The following is a 19,482-nucleotide window of genomic DNA, read 5'->3' as shown; positions in this document are numbered from 1 at the left end:
TCCAAATGGTATTAAATGGAGCAGTTCCCGGTCACTAGTTCCCCATCTCAAGTGCCAGGTAATTGCAGGATCCAGTTAATGTCTGTAGCGGTGACATGACATCTGTAGTGACATGCTGTAATGCTTCAGCCATGATTAAGGACGCTCGCAGCGTCTGAAACGCGTAGGCTTCTTATCAACCATTATCACCCTTTTTTTTTTTCCCTACACTATCAGGATGTCACGCTGTGCTCTTTACTCCTGATTTTAACTAGCCAAAATATTGGCCCATTAAACTTGGAAAAACTTCCTCCATTTTATTGAATCGTCTGTGCTGGATCCAAACCCCATCTTCTCTGACATGCTGTAATGTAGGGGTGAACGTACTACAAGTCCTAGTAGGTAAGGGGGCTCACCGCCACCGTACAAGAGTTATGAGGGCTGGACTATATTAGAGCAAGGGGCCCATATAATGTTTTTGCACAGGGGCCCTCGGGTTTCTGTGTTTGCCCTACTGCAATGGCAACATAAAGGGGGACTACAGTGAATGGCAGCTTAGGAATGGTGTTGAATTTAAAAGGTTAAAGGGGTATTCCCAACTTAGACATTTATGGGTCCCAGCTCTTTGACCTGCACCTATATCGAGAACAAGGGTCACACCCAACACTCGTTTTACCAGGCAAAATGGGGTTCGGATGACCCTTATTCTCAATATAGATGCAGGTGCCAGAGTTGGCATCACACATTTATTGCATACCCTGTGTAAATGTCTAAGTTCGGAATACCCCTCTAATTGGATTCGCTAATGTATGGAATACAAATCCATTTGCCTGCTGCACTTTTATAAACTGATTATTAAAGGAGAAGTGATCATTTATCAAACAGGACACTAGAGGGCGCAACAAGCTGAAAATATTTGTAAACAGAATGAAGCGGCAAACTTGATCATAAAGGTGCAGCGTATAACGTTACATTTATATCATTACGCCGTATATTAGTTGTATCACTGGTTCCTACACATTTTTTCAACTAGGTGATTTCTTCGCCTTTACGTTACTCACAGACAATTGTTAATATTCCCCTAGAGCCATTAAATGGTTTTATTCCAGTCACAAACTTATATTAGCTGTCCAATGAATAGGAGATAAATGTTAGATTGGTGGTGATTCGACCACTGGGACCCCCACCCCTCTCTAGAACGATTATGGCAAGGACAGATTTAATGAAGCGGGTAGCAATTGTGCGCGCTGCCACTCCATTCAAACTCTATGGCAGTGACAGAAACCGCTGAGCGAAGTGATGGATAATGACGCAATTATTTATAGGAACTTGGAGACATATGGAGGTACAGTAAACGCTGCATGCGGGTAATACCGCCAAGTGTATGAGGCCTAAAATACACACACACACACACACACACACACACACACACACACACACACACACACACACACACACACACTAATCCCACTGCACAATACTTCATACAAAACACACACATACCACTGTACAACACACTGCAACGGTGGAGTGTGGAGTGTGATTGCAGTGTGTGCTGTGCACAGTGGTGTGTGTGCGGGGTACGGTGATGTGTAGTATGATTGCAGTGTGTGCTGTGTATGGTGATGTGTAGTGTGATTGCAGTGTGTGCTGTGTACCGTGGTGTGTGTGTAGTGTGATTGCAGTGTGTGCTGTGCACAGTGGTGTGTGTGTAGTGTGATTGCAGTGTGTGCTGTGTACTGTGATATGTAGTGTGATTGCAGTTTGTGCTGTGTACGGTGATATGTAGTGTGATTGCAGTGTGTGCTGTGTACGGTGATGTGTAGTGTGATTGCAGTGTGTGCTGTGTGATTGCAGTGTGTGCTGTGTACGGTGATGTGTAGTGTGATTGCAGTGTGTGCTGTGTACGGTGATGTGTAGTGTGATTGCAGTGTGTGCTGTATACGGTGATGTGTAGTGTGATTGCAGTGTGTGCTGTGTAGTGTGATTGCTGTGTACAGTAGTGTGTACAGTAGTGTGTGCTGTGTGATTGCAGTGTGTGCTGTGTACGGTGATGTGTGGTGTGATTGCAGTGTGTGCTGTGTACGGTGATGTGTAGTGTGATTGCAGTGTGTGCTGTGTACAGTAGTGTGTGCTGTGTGATTGCAGTGTGTGCTGTGTACAGTAGTGTGTGCTGTGTGATTGCAGTGTGTGCTGTGTACGGTGTACAGTGATGTGTAGTGTGATTGCAGTGTGTGCTGTGTACGGTGATGTGTAGTGTGATTGCAGTGTGTGCTGTGTACGGTGATGTGTAGTGTGATTGCAGTGTGTGCTGTGTACAGTAGTCTGTGCTGTGTGATTGCAGTGTGTGCTGTGTACAGTAGTGTGTGCTGTGTGATTGCAGTGTGTGCTGTGTACGGTGTACAGTGATGTGTAGTGTGATTGCAGTGTGTGCTGTGTACGGTGATGTGTAGTGTGATTGCAGTGTGTGCTGTGTACGGTGATGTGTAGTGTGATTGCAGGGTGTGCTGTGTACGGTAGGCTGGGAGCTTCTCTCCTCCCACACCTGTGCAGGGAGCGGCGTAAGGTGGAGCCAGTGACTGAAGGCGGCGGCAGGAGCCCGGGGACGGGGATTACTCATTGCCGGGACTTGGAGGTAAAGGTCGCCGACAGCGGCGGGAGCCAGGATCACCGTATGGAGAGCGCCCAGTGATCTGCGCCGGGACTCAACATGTCTGTGTACGAGCTCTACTCCCGGGTGAGTCCTCCGGCGTAGCAACTTTATGTCCAGGTGACAGCGCCGAGCACACCGACCTTACTGGTTACACACTGGTGATCTAGTGCTGGGTGTACTGGTGATCTAGTGCTGGGTGTACTGGTGATCTAGTGCTGGGTGTACTGGTGATCTAGTGCTGGGTGTACTGGTGATCTAGTGCTGGGTGTTCTGGTGATCTAGTGCTGGGTACACTGGCTGTACTGGTGATCTAGTGCTGGGTACACTGGCAGTACTGGTGATCTAGTGCTGGGTACACTGGCAGTGCTGGTGATCTAGTGCTGGGTACACTGGCTGTACTGGTGATCTAGTGCTGGGTACACTGGCTGTACTGGTGATCTAGTGCTGGGTACACTGGTGATCTAGTGCTGGGTACACTGGCTGTACTCGTGATCTAGTGCTGGGTACACTGGCTGTACTGGTGATCTAGTGCTGGGTACACTGGTGATCTAGTGCTGGGAACACTGGTGATCTAGTGTTGGGTTCACTGGTGATCTAGTGCTGGGTACACTGGCTGTACTTGTGATCGTGTGCTGGGTACACTGGCAGTACTGGTGATAGTGTGCTGGGTACACTGGCAGTACTGGTGATATAGTGCTGGGTACACTGGCTGTACTGGTGATATAGTGCTGCGTAAACTGGCTGTACTGGTGATATAGTGCTGCGTAAACTGGCTGTACTGGTGATATAGTGCTGGGTAAACTGGCTGTACTGGTGATATAGCTCTGGGTAAACTGGCTGTACTGGTGATCTAGTGCTGGGTAAACTGGCTGTACTGGTGATCTAGCTCTGGGTACACTGGCAGTACTGGTGATAGTGTGCTGGGTACACTGGCAGTACTGGTGATAGTGTGCTGGGTACACTGGCAGTACTGGTGATATAGCGCTGGGTACACTGGCTGTACTGGTGATAGTGTGCTGGGTACACTGGCAGTACTGGTGATAGTGTGCTGGGTACACTGGCAGTACTGGTGATATACTGCTGTGTACACTGGTGATATAGTGCTGGGTACACTGGCTGTACTGGTGATAGTGTGCTGGGTACACTGGCAGTACTGGTGATATAGTGCTGGGTACACTGGCAGTACTGGTGATATAGTGCTGGGTACACTGGCAGTACTGGTGATATACTGCTGGGTACACTGGTGATATAGTGCTGGGTACACTGGCTGTACTGGTGATATAGCTCTGGCTGTACTGGTGATATAGCTCTGGGTAAACTGGCTGTACTGGTGATATAGTGCTGGCTACACTGGCTGTACTGGTGATATAGCTCTGGGTAAACTGGCTGTACTGGTGATATAGTGCTGGGTACACTGGCTGTACTGGTGATATAGCTCTGGGTAAACTGGCTGTACTGGTGATATAGCGCTGGGTACACTGTCTGTAGAGGTGATGTCATACATGTTATCTTAGGGTCATTGTGCTTCACCTGTCCATACTGACATGACATATATGTACCAACTGTCTATACTTGGGTCACTGATACATTTCACCTGTCTATACTGGGGTCACTCGTAGATGTCACCTGTCTATACTGGGGTCACTCGTAGATGTCACCTGTCTGTACTGGGCTCACTCGTGCGCGTCACCTGTCTGTACTGGGCTCACTCGTACGCGTCACCTGTCTATACTGGGGTCACTCGTACGCGTCAGCTGTCTGTACTGGGCTCACTCGTACGCGGCACCTGTCTGTACTGGGCTCACTCGTACGCGTCACCTGTCTGTACTGGGCTCACTCGTACGCGTCACCTGTCTGTACTGGGCTCACTCGTTCGCGTCACCTGTCTGTACTGGGCTCACTCGTTCGCGTCACCTGTCTGTACTGGGCTCACTCGTTCGCGTCACCTGTCTGTACTGGGCTCACTCGTTCGCGTCACCTGTCTGTACTGGGCTCACTCGTTCGCGTCACCTGTCTGTACTGGGCTCACTCGTTCGCGTCACCTGTCTGTACTGGGCTCACTCGTTCGCGTCACCTGTCTGTACTGGGCTCACTCGTTCGCGTCACCTGTCTGTACTGGGCTCACTCGTTCGCGTCACCTGTCTGTACTGGGCTCACTCGTTCGCGTCACCTGTCTGTACTGGGCTCACTCGTTCGCGTCACCTGTCTGTACTGGGGGCACTCGTTCGCGTCACCTGTCTGTACTGGGGGCACTCGTTCGCGTCACCTGTCTGTACTGGGGTCACTCGTAGGCGTCACCTGTCTGTACTGGGGTCACTCGTTCGCGTCACCTGTCTGTACTGGGGTCACTCGTAGGTGTCACCTGTCTGTACTGGGGTCACTCGTAGGCGTCACCTGTCTGTACTGGGGTCACTCGTAGGCGTCACCTGTCTGTACTGGGGTCACTCGTAGGCGTCACCTGTCTGTACTGGGGTCACTCGTTCGCGTCACCTGTCTGTACTGGGGTCACTCGTAGGCGTCACCTGTCTGTACTGGGGTCACTCGTAGGCGTCACCTGTCTGTACTGGGGTCACTCGTAGGCGTCACCTGTCTGTACTGGGCTCACTCGTAGGCGTCACCTGTCTGTACTGGGCTCACTCGTTCGCGTCACCTGTCTGTACTGGGCTCACTCGTTCGCGTCACCTGTCTGTACTGGGCTCACTCGTTCGCGTCACCTGTCTGTACTGGGCTCACTCGTTCGCGTCACCTGTCTGTACTGGGCTCACTCGTTCGCGTCACCTGTCTGTACTGGGCTCACTCGTTCGCGTCACCTGTCTGTACTGGGCTCACTCGTTCGCGTCACCTGTCTGTACTGGGGGCACTCGTTCGCGTCACCTGTCTGTACTGGGGTCACTCGTTCGCGTCACCTGTCTGTACTGGGGTCACTCGTAGGTGTCACCTGTCTGTACTGGGGTCACTCGTAGGCGTCACCTGTCTGTACTGGGGTCACTCGTAGGCGTCACCTGTCTGTACTGGGGTCACTCGTAGGCGTCACCTGTCTGTACTGGGGTCACTCGTAGGCGTCACCTGTCTGTACTGGGGTCACTCGTAGGCGTCACCTGTCTGTACTGGGGTCACTCGTAGGCGTCACCTGTCTGTACTGGGGTCACTCGTAGGCGTCACCTGTCTGTACTGGGGTCACTCGTAGGCGTCACCTGTCTGTACTGGGGTCACTCGTAGGCGTCACCTGTCTGTACTGGGCTCACTCGTTCGCGTCACCTGTCTGTACTGGGCTCACTCGTTCGCGTCACCTGTCTGTACTGGGCTCACTCGTTCGCGTCACCTGTCTGTACTGGGCTCACTCGTTCGCGTCACCTGTCTGTACTGGGGGCACTCGTTCGCTTCACCTGTCTGTACTGGGGGCACTCGTTCGCGTCACCTGTCTGTACTGGGGTCACTCGTTCGCGTCACCTGTCTGTACTGGGGTCACTCGTAGGTGTCACCTGTCTGTACTGGGGTCACTCGTAGGCGTCACCTGTCTGTACTGGGGTCACTCGTAGGCGTCACCTGTCTGTACTGGGGTCACTCGTAGGCGTCACCTGTCTGTACTGGGGTCACTCGTAGGCGTCACCTGTCTGTACTGGGGTCACTCGTAGGCGTCACCTGTCTGTACTGGGGTCACTCGTACGCGTCACCTGTCTGTACTGGGCTCACTCGTACTCTTTGAATATATGTATCCTGTCAAGTGATCTGTAACCTGCGGCTCTCCTACTATTGTGAAACTACAACTCCCAGCTCGTCCTGCCCTGACAGCCTGTATTTTGGGAGTTGTAGTTTCACAACAGCAGGAGGTTGCAGCCCCTTGGCTCAGACTCTGCTGAATTGTGTCATTTATTTCTGAGCATTCTCATCTCATACAGTTGGAGCAGCTTGTGGTACCTCAGTTTTGTGACCAGCCTAGCTTTGCTATGTGCATTAGATTATCATAGAAGCCTATGGAGATCTTTATTCAGTAGAGCTGCCGGAGGTACGGTTATGTTGTGAGGGCGTAACGCGGTCGTTAAAATGCAGCCATATTACAGCCGCCATAAACTGGCCTAATAGGTCATAGTTACGTGTACATATCCTTTAATATTGGGGGTCACTTACCAAAACTAGTTTAGCAGATTCAACCAGTCAAATTCCAGCTCTCATTTTCCTAAGGCCATTGTATAAATGAAAGCAGCGACCTGATTGGTTGCTATGGCTAATTTCTCCACCTTTCCTTTACACTAGAGTTAAAACAATATCCCCCATTGTATCCAGTTCTGATGATATTATACATTTATTTTTTTATTCCAATTTCCATTTTAACTCCGTCTCTGCTGTAATTGTGGATTGCACCATGTTGTTTTTGGAGATGGAATAACAAAATGCCTTGTTATTGTGGTTGTCAATAGTTAGCCATAATGGAAGCTTGGCTGCACGTGTTCATTATACTGGAGAGTTACAAAATATCTGCGGAGATCCAGTTTGGAGTCAGTTTTCAAAAGATTTCAAGGAATGCCTTAAAAAGGGGTTCTAATATACTTTAGGGGGATAGAACGGCTATAGGCCAGTATTATGGCGTAAAAAAAAGTTACAAATAAGGCCTCATGCACACGATCGTAAGGCTTTTACTGTCCGCAAATACGGATCCGATGGCTACGAATACACATCCGTATCTGTCCGCAATTCCGGAAGCGCTTATAGACTTGTATGGACGAGTCCGTAACTCAATTTCGGATAAGAATAGGACACGTTCTATATTTTGCGGATCATTTATACGGCACGGACACATATATACGGAAAGGTGTCTGTGGCCAATAGAAATGAATGGGTTCGCAATTTCATCCCTAATTACAGATAAAAAGTACGTCATGTACATGGGGCTTTATTGCGCACACCATATTTGTGCAATAATTTGCGGCTTTTTGCAGTATTACGCCACCCCGCCTCTTTTTCTGAAAGTGGGTGGGGCTTAGCGTAAGGGAGTGGGGTCATCCGCAGCCCTACAAATTCACTATAATTTACGCTAGAAAATGGCATATATAATAGTTGAAATATACGCCCGTAGCCGTCGTAGGTTTTCACTTTCTGGCGCATAGACCGCAGAAAATGTGGAAAATTTGTTTAAATGCGTGCGCCTCGTAATATATTAGACGCATCTTACTCCTGTGGTGTTCGGACTAAGACGTATCGTAAACACCTCAGAATCTCTGACCATTTATTTTCTGTGTGTCAATTCTGAATAGTTTTTCGCGAGAAAAATTGACATTCTGCAGATTGAGAATCCGCACTGCAGGTCAATTTCCACACTTTTTTTTTTTTTTCTGGGTATTTTTGTGGATGAGGTTTGTTGAAATGACAATCTTTTTTCTGCTACTGTAATAGGCTACGAAATTGCTGTACGGGAATTCTGGATGAAAATTCTGCAGAGTTTGCACTACATGTGAACTTAGGGTATGTTCACACGGCCTATTTACGGACGTAATTCGGGCGTTTTTGCCCCGAATAACGTCTGAAAATAGCGCCTCAATAGCGCTGACAAACATCTGCCCATTGAAAGCAATGGGCAGACGTTTGTCTGTTCACACGAGGCGTATATTTACGCGCCGCTGTCAAATGACGGCGCGTAAATAGACGCCCGCGTAGAAGAAGTGACCTGTCACTTCTTTGGCCGTAATTGGAGCCGCTATTCATTGACTCCAATGAATAGCAGCGCTAATTACGGCCGTAATTGACGCGGCGTTCAAGCGCCTGCACATGCCGGTACGGCTGAAATTACGGGGATGTTTTCAGGCTGAAACATCCCCGTAATTTCAGCCGTTACGGACCCCCGCCGTGTGAACATACCCTTAGCCTAAGGGCTGATTCAGACGAACGTGCCGTTTTTGCGCACGCAAAAACCGCAGAGTTTTGTGTGCACAAAAGGCACTTGACAGCTCCGTGTGCCCTGTTCATATGGATGCGCGGCTGTGTGCTTTTCGCGCAGCCGCCATCTTTATGACACTTCGTTTGGATGTTTGTAAACAGAAAAGCACGTGGTGCTTTTCTGTTTACATTCATTCTTTTACTGTTATTGCGCGAATAACGCTTGTCCCACGGAAGTGCTTCCGTGTGGCGCGCGTGATTTTCACGCACCCAATGACTTCAATGGGTGCGTGATGTGCGAAAAACGCAGACACATAGAACATGTCGCGAGTTTTACGCAGCGGACTAATGCTGCGCAAAACTCACGGACTGTCTGCACTGCCCCATAGACTTCTCTAGGTCCGCGCGAGCGGCGTGAAAACCACGCTGCCGGCACGGATGCAATACACGTTCGTCTGAATCCGCCCTAAGACTGCCGTATGAACAATAAATCTGCCCTTTTGGCGTTTCTATTTTTCACAATTTTTTTAGATCTCTGCTTGCTGTCACTGAACGGGATGATTCATAATTTACATCCACGGGCTAAAAACCTACACAGGCCTAATATTTCTCGGGGCTGAGAGTTTGCTACACTAGGTAGGGACAGGTTTTCATCCTCTGGATGTAAACAAAAATGTTTCCATTCACCACTGACAAGCAGAGATCTTAAAAGTGCTGAGGAATTCCAATATAAAAAATATAATATATTACATAAATCCTAATCCTCAATAGAACTATTAATAGATTTGCTCCTAATCATCGTGAAAAGCTGCAAGCTACACATTAATGGGCTACAGGATTACAGCATTCAGCTATTATAGACAAGCGGTAGCACATTCACGTAAAAATAAGCGCAGGTTGATTGGCGCTCGTTTGCTCCTTTCACAAGGAGTAATGTATGGGGACCAACGTTCGGTACTACGATCGCTCATCCGCATACATTTTAATCATATCGGCAGCGCATCTCCCTGTTTACACAGGGAGATGCGCTGCCGACTAGCGACCGTTTTATTGGCCGCATAAAAGATCCGATCAGCTGATGAATGCTGATCGTCGGCTGATCGTTGCCCTGTTTACACACTGCAATGATCAGGAACAAGTATTTGTATGAACACCCGTTTGACTGTGTAAAAGGGCCTTTAGGGCGTTTATCTCATATCTTTACACAGTCACACGATATTTTAAATTAACCGGTAGATCGCAGGGAATTTTACTTACATCTAAAAGTTGCCCGTGCGGTTTAATCCACTCTGCTGAAGGATTTCAGGGATTTTATCCCGCCACAGTAGCAATGCGGTTTACAGGCGCTATAACCATATTATCATTCCACTAGGGAATTTCGATTTTCCAGGAGCTTTAATTTAGAGCACCGTGTAATGAGCTCCGTTTCCGAGTTTCTGCATCTTCCAATGTGGTGTTGACTCAGATTATGTTAGAGCTCCCCCTCAGCAATTGATATTCCTAGGGATTAGGACGGAGATTGTCTGCTCTTTTAATACTTCCTTATATCGATGGCTCTCGTCGGCCGTCCACAGACAAACCATTGCGGATTGATGAACATGACTAGGCCGGATCACACACAGCGGTTACTCACATTTTTAATGGTATTTCTATCCGCGTTTTTTTGCCCAAAAATGCCGCCGCCGTACGTTACTTTAAAGTCTATAACAGAGTATAAGAATGCCTACATACGCGGCAATTTGGTTTGTGGGTTTTTTTGGTAGCGGTTTTGGGGTCTGTGGCGTTGTATTTAGACAACAACATTCTCTAGGTGTGAGGTGTTTTTCCCATTGGTCTCTCTATAGGAACACCTATAGAAAATATCACCAAACACGCATTGAAAAAATGTGTGTGATGGAGAACCAAAGGCACACGCGAATACGCAGCATTTTCACAGCGACTCCACAGCAAAATCTGTGGATTTTGCGGCGGATTTCACCCCTTCAAGGCCTTGTTCACACAGTCCAGATTTGAAGCAAGTTCTGCATGTGTTTTTTTAAGCCAAACCAAGAACAGAACCTAAACAAAAGAAATATATAAAGGTAGGAACTTGTCACTAGGTTTTTTTGGCCACTAAGCCACCAGCATGCCATTATTCTGCTGGGCTTAGTGTTCCAAACCTGTCCACGTCAAATCTGGCTCTTCGGGAAATAGTTAATAATAACTTACACATTACTGAGATCAGTGTCGAAAGCGGCATCGGGCGCAGTGAAGCGAGTTGTACTGACCTCGGCTTCACGTACCCAATGCGCTGGATGTCTCCCGTCCCGGACTCCTCTTAGTAGCTCGTAACATTTTTCACTTACTATATTGAGTGGCATCAAATCAACACTGTGTGAACAAGGCCCTACATTGAAAAGTGGGAAATACGCTGAGAACATCCGTAGGATGTCAAACGGACGATTTTTTTCATGTGGAAAAATCCAACATGGATATGGCCGAGAATCCGTGGCAGAAACCCTGTGATTTCTGCTGCAATTTTACAGTTTAAACTGCAGCGGATTTTGGCTACCCATCATGGTTAGAAACCGCTTCAAAAAGTGACACGTCACTTCATTTTTTTCTGCGATGTGGTTTTTAATTCTGCGCGCAGAAAATTCCTCCCCATGTGAACAATTTCTGCGGGTAAGAAATTCTGTACCATGCATCTGAATTGTAAAAATGAAATGCGCATGCAGCAGAAACAACCCTATTCAGATTTATGGAATGTTTTTTTTCCAGTTTCAGAAATTTCTGCAAGGAATCTGTCGCATGTGAACATACTCTTGCAATATATAATACTAGAGAATTTATTTTATTTCCATAGGAGTTCATTCACCACAGTCAGCATTTATGTCATGAATTATGTCTCAGATGTTCTTGTATAACTAGCATTTTAGTTTCAGCAAGCAAAGGTTATTTATTCTGTAATAAAAAGATATACAATTCTCTAATATACCTTATGTTTCAACTCCTTACATTTTTCAAGATCTCTGCTTGCTGTCAGTCAATTGAAACCTCCTTTGTTTACTTTTAGGGGATCAAAATCTGTCTTGGTCATGCGATCACACAGGTGCACGGCTCGTTACAGTATATTTAGCAGACTTCTGTGTCCTGTAACAAACCATGCACCTGTGTGTCCATCATATGACCAGAACAAATTTCTATCTCCTGGGAGCAAACCATGCAAGTTCTTATGGACTGACAGCAAGTAGAGATATTAAATACAGAAAATAATGGAAAATTGTACAACTTTTAATTCAGAAATGAATAACATGTATCTGCTGAAACCTCCTATGTACAAGAATATAACTACTATAATACTACCCCCTTTGTACAATAATATAACTACTATAATACTGCTCCTATGTACAAGAATATAACTACTATAATACTGCCTCCTATGTACAAGAATATAACTACTATAATACTGCCTCCTATGTACAAGAATATAACCACTATAATACTGCCTCCTATGTACAAGAATATAACTACTATAATACTGCCTCCTATATACAAGAATATAACTACTATAATACTGCCTCCTATATACAAGAATATAACTACTATAATACTGCCCCTATGTACAAGAATATACCTAATATAATACTGTCCCCTATGTACAAGAATATAACTACTATAATACTGCCTCTATATACAAGAATATAACTACTATAATACTGCCCCTATGTACAAGAATATACCTAATATAATACTGTCCCCTATGTACAAGAATATAACTACTATAATACTGCCCTCTATGTACAAGGATATACCTACTATAATACTGCCCCCTATGTACAAGAATATAACTACCATAATACTGCCTCCTATGTACAAGAATATAACTACTATAATACTGCTCCTATGTACAAGAATATAACTACTATAATAATGTCCCCTATGTACAAGAATATAACTACTATAATACTGCTCCTATGTACAAGAATATAACTACTATAATACTGCCCCTATGTATAAGAATATAACTACTATAAGGGTATGTTCACACGCTGAGAGGCAGTTACGTGTGAAAAGACAGACTGTTAACAGCTGCCTCGTTTCACACGTGAGGGTATGTTCACACGGCCAAATTTCAGACGTATACGAGGCGTATAATGCCTCGTTTTACGTCTGAAAATAGGGCTGCAATACGTCGGCAAACATCTGCCCATTCATTTGAATGGGTTTGCCGACGTACTGTGCAGACGACCTGTTATTTACGAGTCGTCGTTTGACAGCTGTCAAACGACGACCCGTAAATTTACTGCCTCGGCAAAGAAGTGCAGGGCACTTCTTTGCCACGTAATTTGAGCCGTTCCTCATTGAAATCAATGAAGCACGGCTCAAGGTTTACGAGCGTCTCAGATGCCTCGTAAATTACGAGGAGGAGCTTTTACGTGTGAAACGAGGCAGCTGTTAACAGTCTGTCTTTTCACACGTAACTGCCTCTCAGCGTGTGAACATACCCTGAGGGTATGTTCACACGGCCAAATTTCAGACGTATACGAGGCGTATTATGCCTCGTTTTACGTCTGAAAATAGGGCTGCAATACGTCGGCAAACATCTGCCCATTCATTTGAATGGGTTTGCCGACGTACTGTGCAGACGACCTGTTATTTACGAGTCGTCGTTTGACAGCTGTCAAACGACGACCCGTAAATTCACTGCCTCGGCAAAGAAGTGCAGGACACTTCTTTCAGACGTTTTTGGAGCTGTTTTCTCATAGACTCCAATGAAAACAGCTCCAAAAACGAGTTGGTAAAAAAATGAGTTGGTAAAAATGCGAGTTGGTAAAAAACGTCTGAAAAGCAGGGTCTGTTTTCCCCTGAAAACAGCTCTGGATTTTCAGACGTTTTGGTTGACTACGTGTGAACATACCCTAAATGCTCCTCCTCGTAATTTGCGAGCCGTCTGAGACGCTCGTAAACCTTGAGCCATGCTTCATTGATTTCAATGAAGAACGGCTCAAATTACGTGGCAAAGAAGTGCCCTGCACTTCTTTGCCGAGGCAGTAAATTTACGAGTCGTCGTTTGACAGCTGTCAAACGACGACGCGTAAATTACAGGTCGTCTGCACAGTACGTCGGCAAACCCATTCAAATGAATGGGCAGATGTTTGCCGACGTATTGCAGCCCTATTTTCAGACGTAAAACGAGGCATAATACGCCTCGTATACGTCTGAAATTTGGCCGTGTGAACATACCCTAATACTGCCTCCTATGTACAAGAATATAACTACTATAAGGGTATGTTCACACGTAGTCAACCAAAACGTCTGAAAATCCAGAGCTGTTTTCAAGGGAAAACAGACCCTGCTTTTCAGACGTTTTTTACCAACTCGCATTTTTACCAACTCATTTTTTTACCAACTCGTTTTTGGAGCTGTTTTCATTGGAGTCTATGAGAAAACAGCTCCAAAAACGTCTGAAAGAAGTGTCCTGCACTTCTTTTGACGAGGCTGTATTTTTACGAGTCGTCGTTTGACAGCTGTCAAACGACGACGCGTAAATAACAGGTCGTCTGCACAGTACGTCGGCAAACCCATTCAAATGAATGGGCAGATGTTTGCCGACGTATTGTAGACATATTTTCAGACGTAAAACGAGGCATAATACGCCTCGTATACGTCTGAAATTTGGCCGTGTGAACATACCCTTAGGGTATGTTCACACGTAGTCAACCAAAACGTCTGAAAATCCAGAGCTGTTTTCAAGGGAAAACAGACCCTGCTTTTCAGACGTTTTTTACCAACTCGCATTTTTACCAACTCATTTTTTTACCAACTCGTTTTTGGAGCTGTTTTCATTGGAGTCTATGAGAAAACAGCTCCAAAAACGTCTGAAAGAAGTGCCCTGCACTTCTTTGCCGAGGCAGTGAATTTACGGGTCGTCGTTTGACAGCTGTCAAACGACGACTCGTAAATAACAGGTCGTCTGCACAGTACGTCGGCAAACCCATTCAAATGAATGGGCAGATGTTTGCCGACGTATTGCAGCCCTATTTTCAGACGTAAAACGAGGCATAATACGCCTCGTATACGTCTGAAATTTGGCCGTGTGAACATACCCTAATACTGCCCATATGTATAAGAATATAACTACTATAATACTGCCTCCTATGTACAAGAATATAACTACTATAATACTTCCTCCTATGTACAAGAATATAACGAATATAATACTGCCTCCTATGTACAAGAATATAACTACTATAATACTGCCTCCTATATATAAGGATATAACTACTATAATACTGCCCCCTATGTACAAGAATATAACTACTATAATACTGTCCCCTGTGTACAAGAATATAACTACTATAATACTGTCCCTATGAACAATAATATAACTACTATAATACTGCCCTCTATGTACAAGGATATAACTACTATAATACTGCCCCCTATGTACAAGAATATAACTACTATAATACTGTCCCCTATGTACAAGAATATAACTACTACAATACTGCCTCCTATATATAAGGATATAACTACTATAATACTGCCCCCTATGTACAAGAATATAACCACTATAATACTGCCCCTATGTACAAGAATATAACTACTATAATACTGTCCCCTGTGTACAAGAATATAACTACTATAATACTGTCCCTATGAACAATAATATAACTACTATAATACTGCCCTCTATGTACAAGGATATAACTACTATAATACTGCCTCCTATGTACAAGAATATAACTACTATAATACTACCCCCTATATACAAGAATATAACTACTATAATACTTCCTCCTATGTACAAGAATATAACTACTATAATACTGCTCCTATGTACAAGAATATAACTACTATAATATTGTCCCCTATGTACAAGAATATAACTACTACAATACTGCCTCCTATGTACAAGAATATAACCACTATAATACTGCCCCTATGTACAAGGATATAACTACTATAATACTGCCCCCTATGTACAAGAATATAACTACTATAATACTCCTCCTATGTACAAGTATATAACTATTACAATACTACCCCTATGTACAAGAATATAACTTCTATAATACTGCTCCCTATGTACAAGAATATAACTACTATAATACTGCCCCTATATACAAGAATATAACTACTATAATACTACCCCTATGTAAAAGAATATAACTACTATAATACTGTCCCCTATGTACAAGAATATTACTACTATAATACTGCCCCCTATGTACAAGAATATAACGACTATAATACTGCCCCCTATGTACAAGAATATAACTACTATAATACTGCCTCCTATATACAAGAATATAACTACTATAATACTGATCCCTATGTACAAGAATATAACTACTATAATACTGCCCCCTATGTACAAGAATATTACTACTATAATACTTCCCCCTATGTACAAGAATATTACTACTATATAATACTGCCCCCCTATGTACAAGAATATAACTACTATAATACTGTCCCCTATGTACAAGAATATTACTACTACAATACTGCCTCCTATATATAAGGATATAACTACTATAATACTGCCCCCTATGTACAAGAATATAACCACTATAATACTGCCCCTATGTACAAGAATATAACTACTATAATACTGTCCCCTGTGTACAAGAATATAACTACTATAATACTGTCCCTATGAACAATAATATAACTACTATAATACTGCCCCTATGTACAAGAATATAACTACTATAATACTACCCCCTATATACAAGAATATAACTACTATAATACTTCCTCCTATGTACAAGAATATAACTACTATAATATTGTCCCCTATGTACAAGAATATAACTACTACAATACTGCCTCCTATGTACAAGAATATAACCACTATAATACTGCCCCTATGTACAAGGATATAACTACTATAATACTGATCCCTATGTACAAGAATATAACTACTATAATACTGCCCCCTATGTACAAGAATATTACTACTATAATACTTCCCCCTATGTACAAGAATATAACTACTATAATACTGCTCCCTATGTACAAGAATATAACTACTATAATACTGCCCCTATATACAAGAATATAACTACTATAATACTACCCCTATGTAAAAGAATATAACTACTATAATACTGTCCCCTATGTACAAGAATATTACTACTATAATACTGCCCCCTATGTACAAGAATATAACGACTATAATACTGCCCCCTATGTACAAGAATATAACTACTATAATACTGATCCCTATGTACAAGAATATAACTACTATAATACTGCCTCCTATATACAAGAATATAACTACTATAATACTGCCCCTATGTACAAGAATATACCTAATATAATACTGTCCCCTATGTACAAGAATATAACTACTATAATACTGCCTCTATATACAAGAATATAACTACTATAATACTGCCCCTATGTACAAGAATATACCTAATATAATACTGTCCCCTATGTACAAGAATATAACTACTATAATACTGCCCTCTATGTACAAGGATATACCTACTATAATACTGCCCCCTATGTACAAGAATATAACTACCATAATACTGCCTCCTATGTACAAGAATATAACTACTATAATACTGCTCCTATGTACAAGAATATAACTACTATAATAATGTCCCCTATGTACAAGAATATAACTACTATAATACTGCTCCTATGTACAAGAATATAACTACTATAATACTGCCCCTATGTATAAGAATATAACTACTATAATACTGCCTCCTATGTACAAGAATATAACTACTATAATACTGCCCATATGTATAAGAATATAACTACTATAATACTGCCTCCTATGTACAAGAATATAACTACTATAATACTTCCTCCTATGTACAAGAATATAACGAATATAATACTGCCTCCTATGTACAAGAATATAACGAATATAATACTGCCTCCTATGTACAAGAATATAACTACTATAATACTGCCTCCTATATATAAGGATATAACTACTATAATACTGCCCCCTATGTACAAGAATATAACTACTATAATACTGTCCCCTGTGTACAAGAATATAACTACTATAATACTGTCCCTATGAACAATAATATAACTACTATAATACTGCCCTCTATGTACAAGGATATAACTACTATAATACTGCCCCCTATGTACAAGAATATAACTACTATAATACTGTCCCCTATGTACAAGAATATAACTACTACAATACTGCCTCCTATATATAAGGATATAACTACTATAATACTGCCCCCTATGTACAAGAATATAACCACTATAATACTGCCCCTATGTACAAGAATATAACTACTATAATACTGTCCCCTGTGTACAAGAATATAACTACTATAATACTGTCCCTATGAACAATAATATAACTACTATAATACTGCCCTCTATGTACAAGGATATAACTACTATAATACTGCCTCCTATGTACAAGAATATAACTACTATAATACTACCCCCTATATACAAGAATATAACTACTATAATACTTCCTCCTATGTACAAGAATATAACTACTATAATATTGTCCCCTATGTACAAGAATATAACTACTACAATACTGCCTCCTATGTACAAGAATATAACCACTATAATACTGCCCCTATGTACAAGGATATAACTACTATAATACTGCCCCCTATGTACAAGAATATAACTACTATAATACTCCTCCTATGTACAAGTATATAACTATTACAATACTACCCCTATGTACAAGAATATAACTTCTATAATACTGCTCCCTATGTACAAGAATATAACTACTATAATACTGCCCCTATATACAAGAATATAACTACTATAATACTACCCCTATGTAAAAGAATATAACTACTATAATACTGTCCCCTATGTACAAGAATATTACTACTATAATACTGCCCCCTATGTACAAGAATATAACGACTATAATACTGCCCCCTATGTACAAGAATATAACTACTATAATACTGCCTCCTATATACAAGAATATAACTACTATAATACTGATCCCTATGTACAAGAATATAACTACTATAATACTGCCCCCTATGTACAAGAATATTACTACTATAATACTTCCCCCTATGTACAAGAATATTACTACTATATAATACTGCCCCCCTATGTACAAGAATATAACTACTATAATACTGTCCCCTATGTACAAGAATATTACTACTACAATACTGCCTCCTATATATAAGGATATAACTACTATAATACTGCCCCCTATGTACAAGAATATAACCACTATAATACTGCCCCTATGTACAAGAATATAACTACTATAATACTGTCCCCTGTGTACAAGAATATAACTACTATAATACTGTCCCTATGAACAATAATATAACTACTATAATACTGCCCCTATGTACAAGAATATAACTACTATAATACTACCCCCTATATACAAGAATATAACTACTATAATACTTCCTCCTATGTACAAGAATATAACTACTATAATATTGTCCCCTATGTACAAGAATATAACTACTACAATACTGCCTCCTATGTACAAGAATATAACCACTATAATACTGCCCCTATGTACAAGGATATAACTACTATAATACTGCCCCCTATGTACAAGAATATAACTACTATAATACTCCTCCTATGTACAAGTATATAACTATTACAATACTACCCCTATGTACAAGAATATAACTACTATAATACTGCTCCCTATGTACAAGAATATAACTACTATAATACTGCCCCTATATACAAGAATATAACTACTATAATACTACCCCTATGTAAAAGAATATAACTACTATAATACTGTCCCCTATGTACAAGAATATTACTACTATAATACTGCCCCCTATGTACAAGAATATAACGACTATAATACTGCCCCCTATGTACAAGAATATAACTACTATAATACTGATCCCTATGTACAAGAATATAACTACTATAATACTGCCCCCTATGTACAAGAATATTACTACTATAATACTTCCCCCTATGTACAAGAATATTACTACTATATAATACTGCCCCCCTATGTACAA

The 19,482-nt window shown here is 42.4% G+C and overlaps 1 protein-coding gene across 2 annotated transcripts in view; it reads left to right on the top strand.

Annotated features, from left to right (window-relative positions):
- The first annotated feature begins 1,037 nt into the window (after positions 1 to 1,037).
- The window catches only part of MYO5B (myosin VB), a 230,548-nt gene continuing 212,103 nt past the window's right edge, over positions 1,038 to 19,482 (top strand). Inside the window, exon 1 of one of the 2 annotated variants that reach the window (XM_075840980.1) lies at positions 1,038 to 1,324. In XM_075840980.1, the coding sequence (XP_075697095.1) occupies positions 1,286 to 1,324 (39 nt within the window). In that variant the 5' untranslated portion in view covers positions 1,038 to 1,285. Of the gene's footprint in view, positions 1,325 to 2,092; positions 2,717 to 19,482 lie in introns of those variants that run through there. The other variant, XM_075840976.1, reaches the window with a different exon arrangement.

This window comes from Rhinoderma darwinii, chromosome 1 (genome assembly GCF_050947455.1).
Source record: "Rhinoderma darwinii isolate aRhiDar2 chromosome 1, aRhiDar2.hap1, whole genome shotgun sequence".
Taxonomy (NCBI): Eukaryota; Metazoa; Chordata; class Amphibia; order Anura; family Rhinodermatidae; genus Rhinoderma; species Rhinoderma darwinii.
Note: the sequence above shows the minus strand (reverse complement) of the source record. Positions and strands in the feature narration are given on the sequence as shown.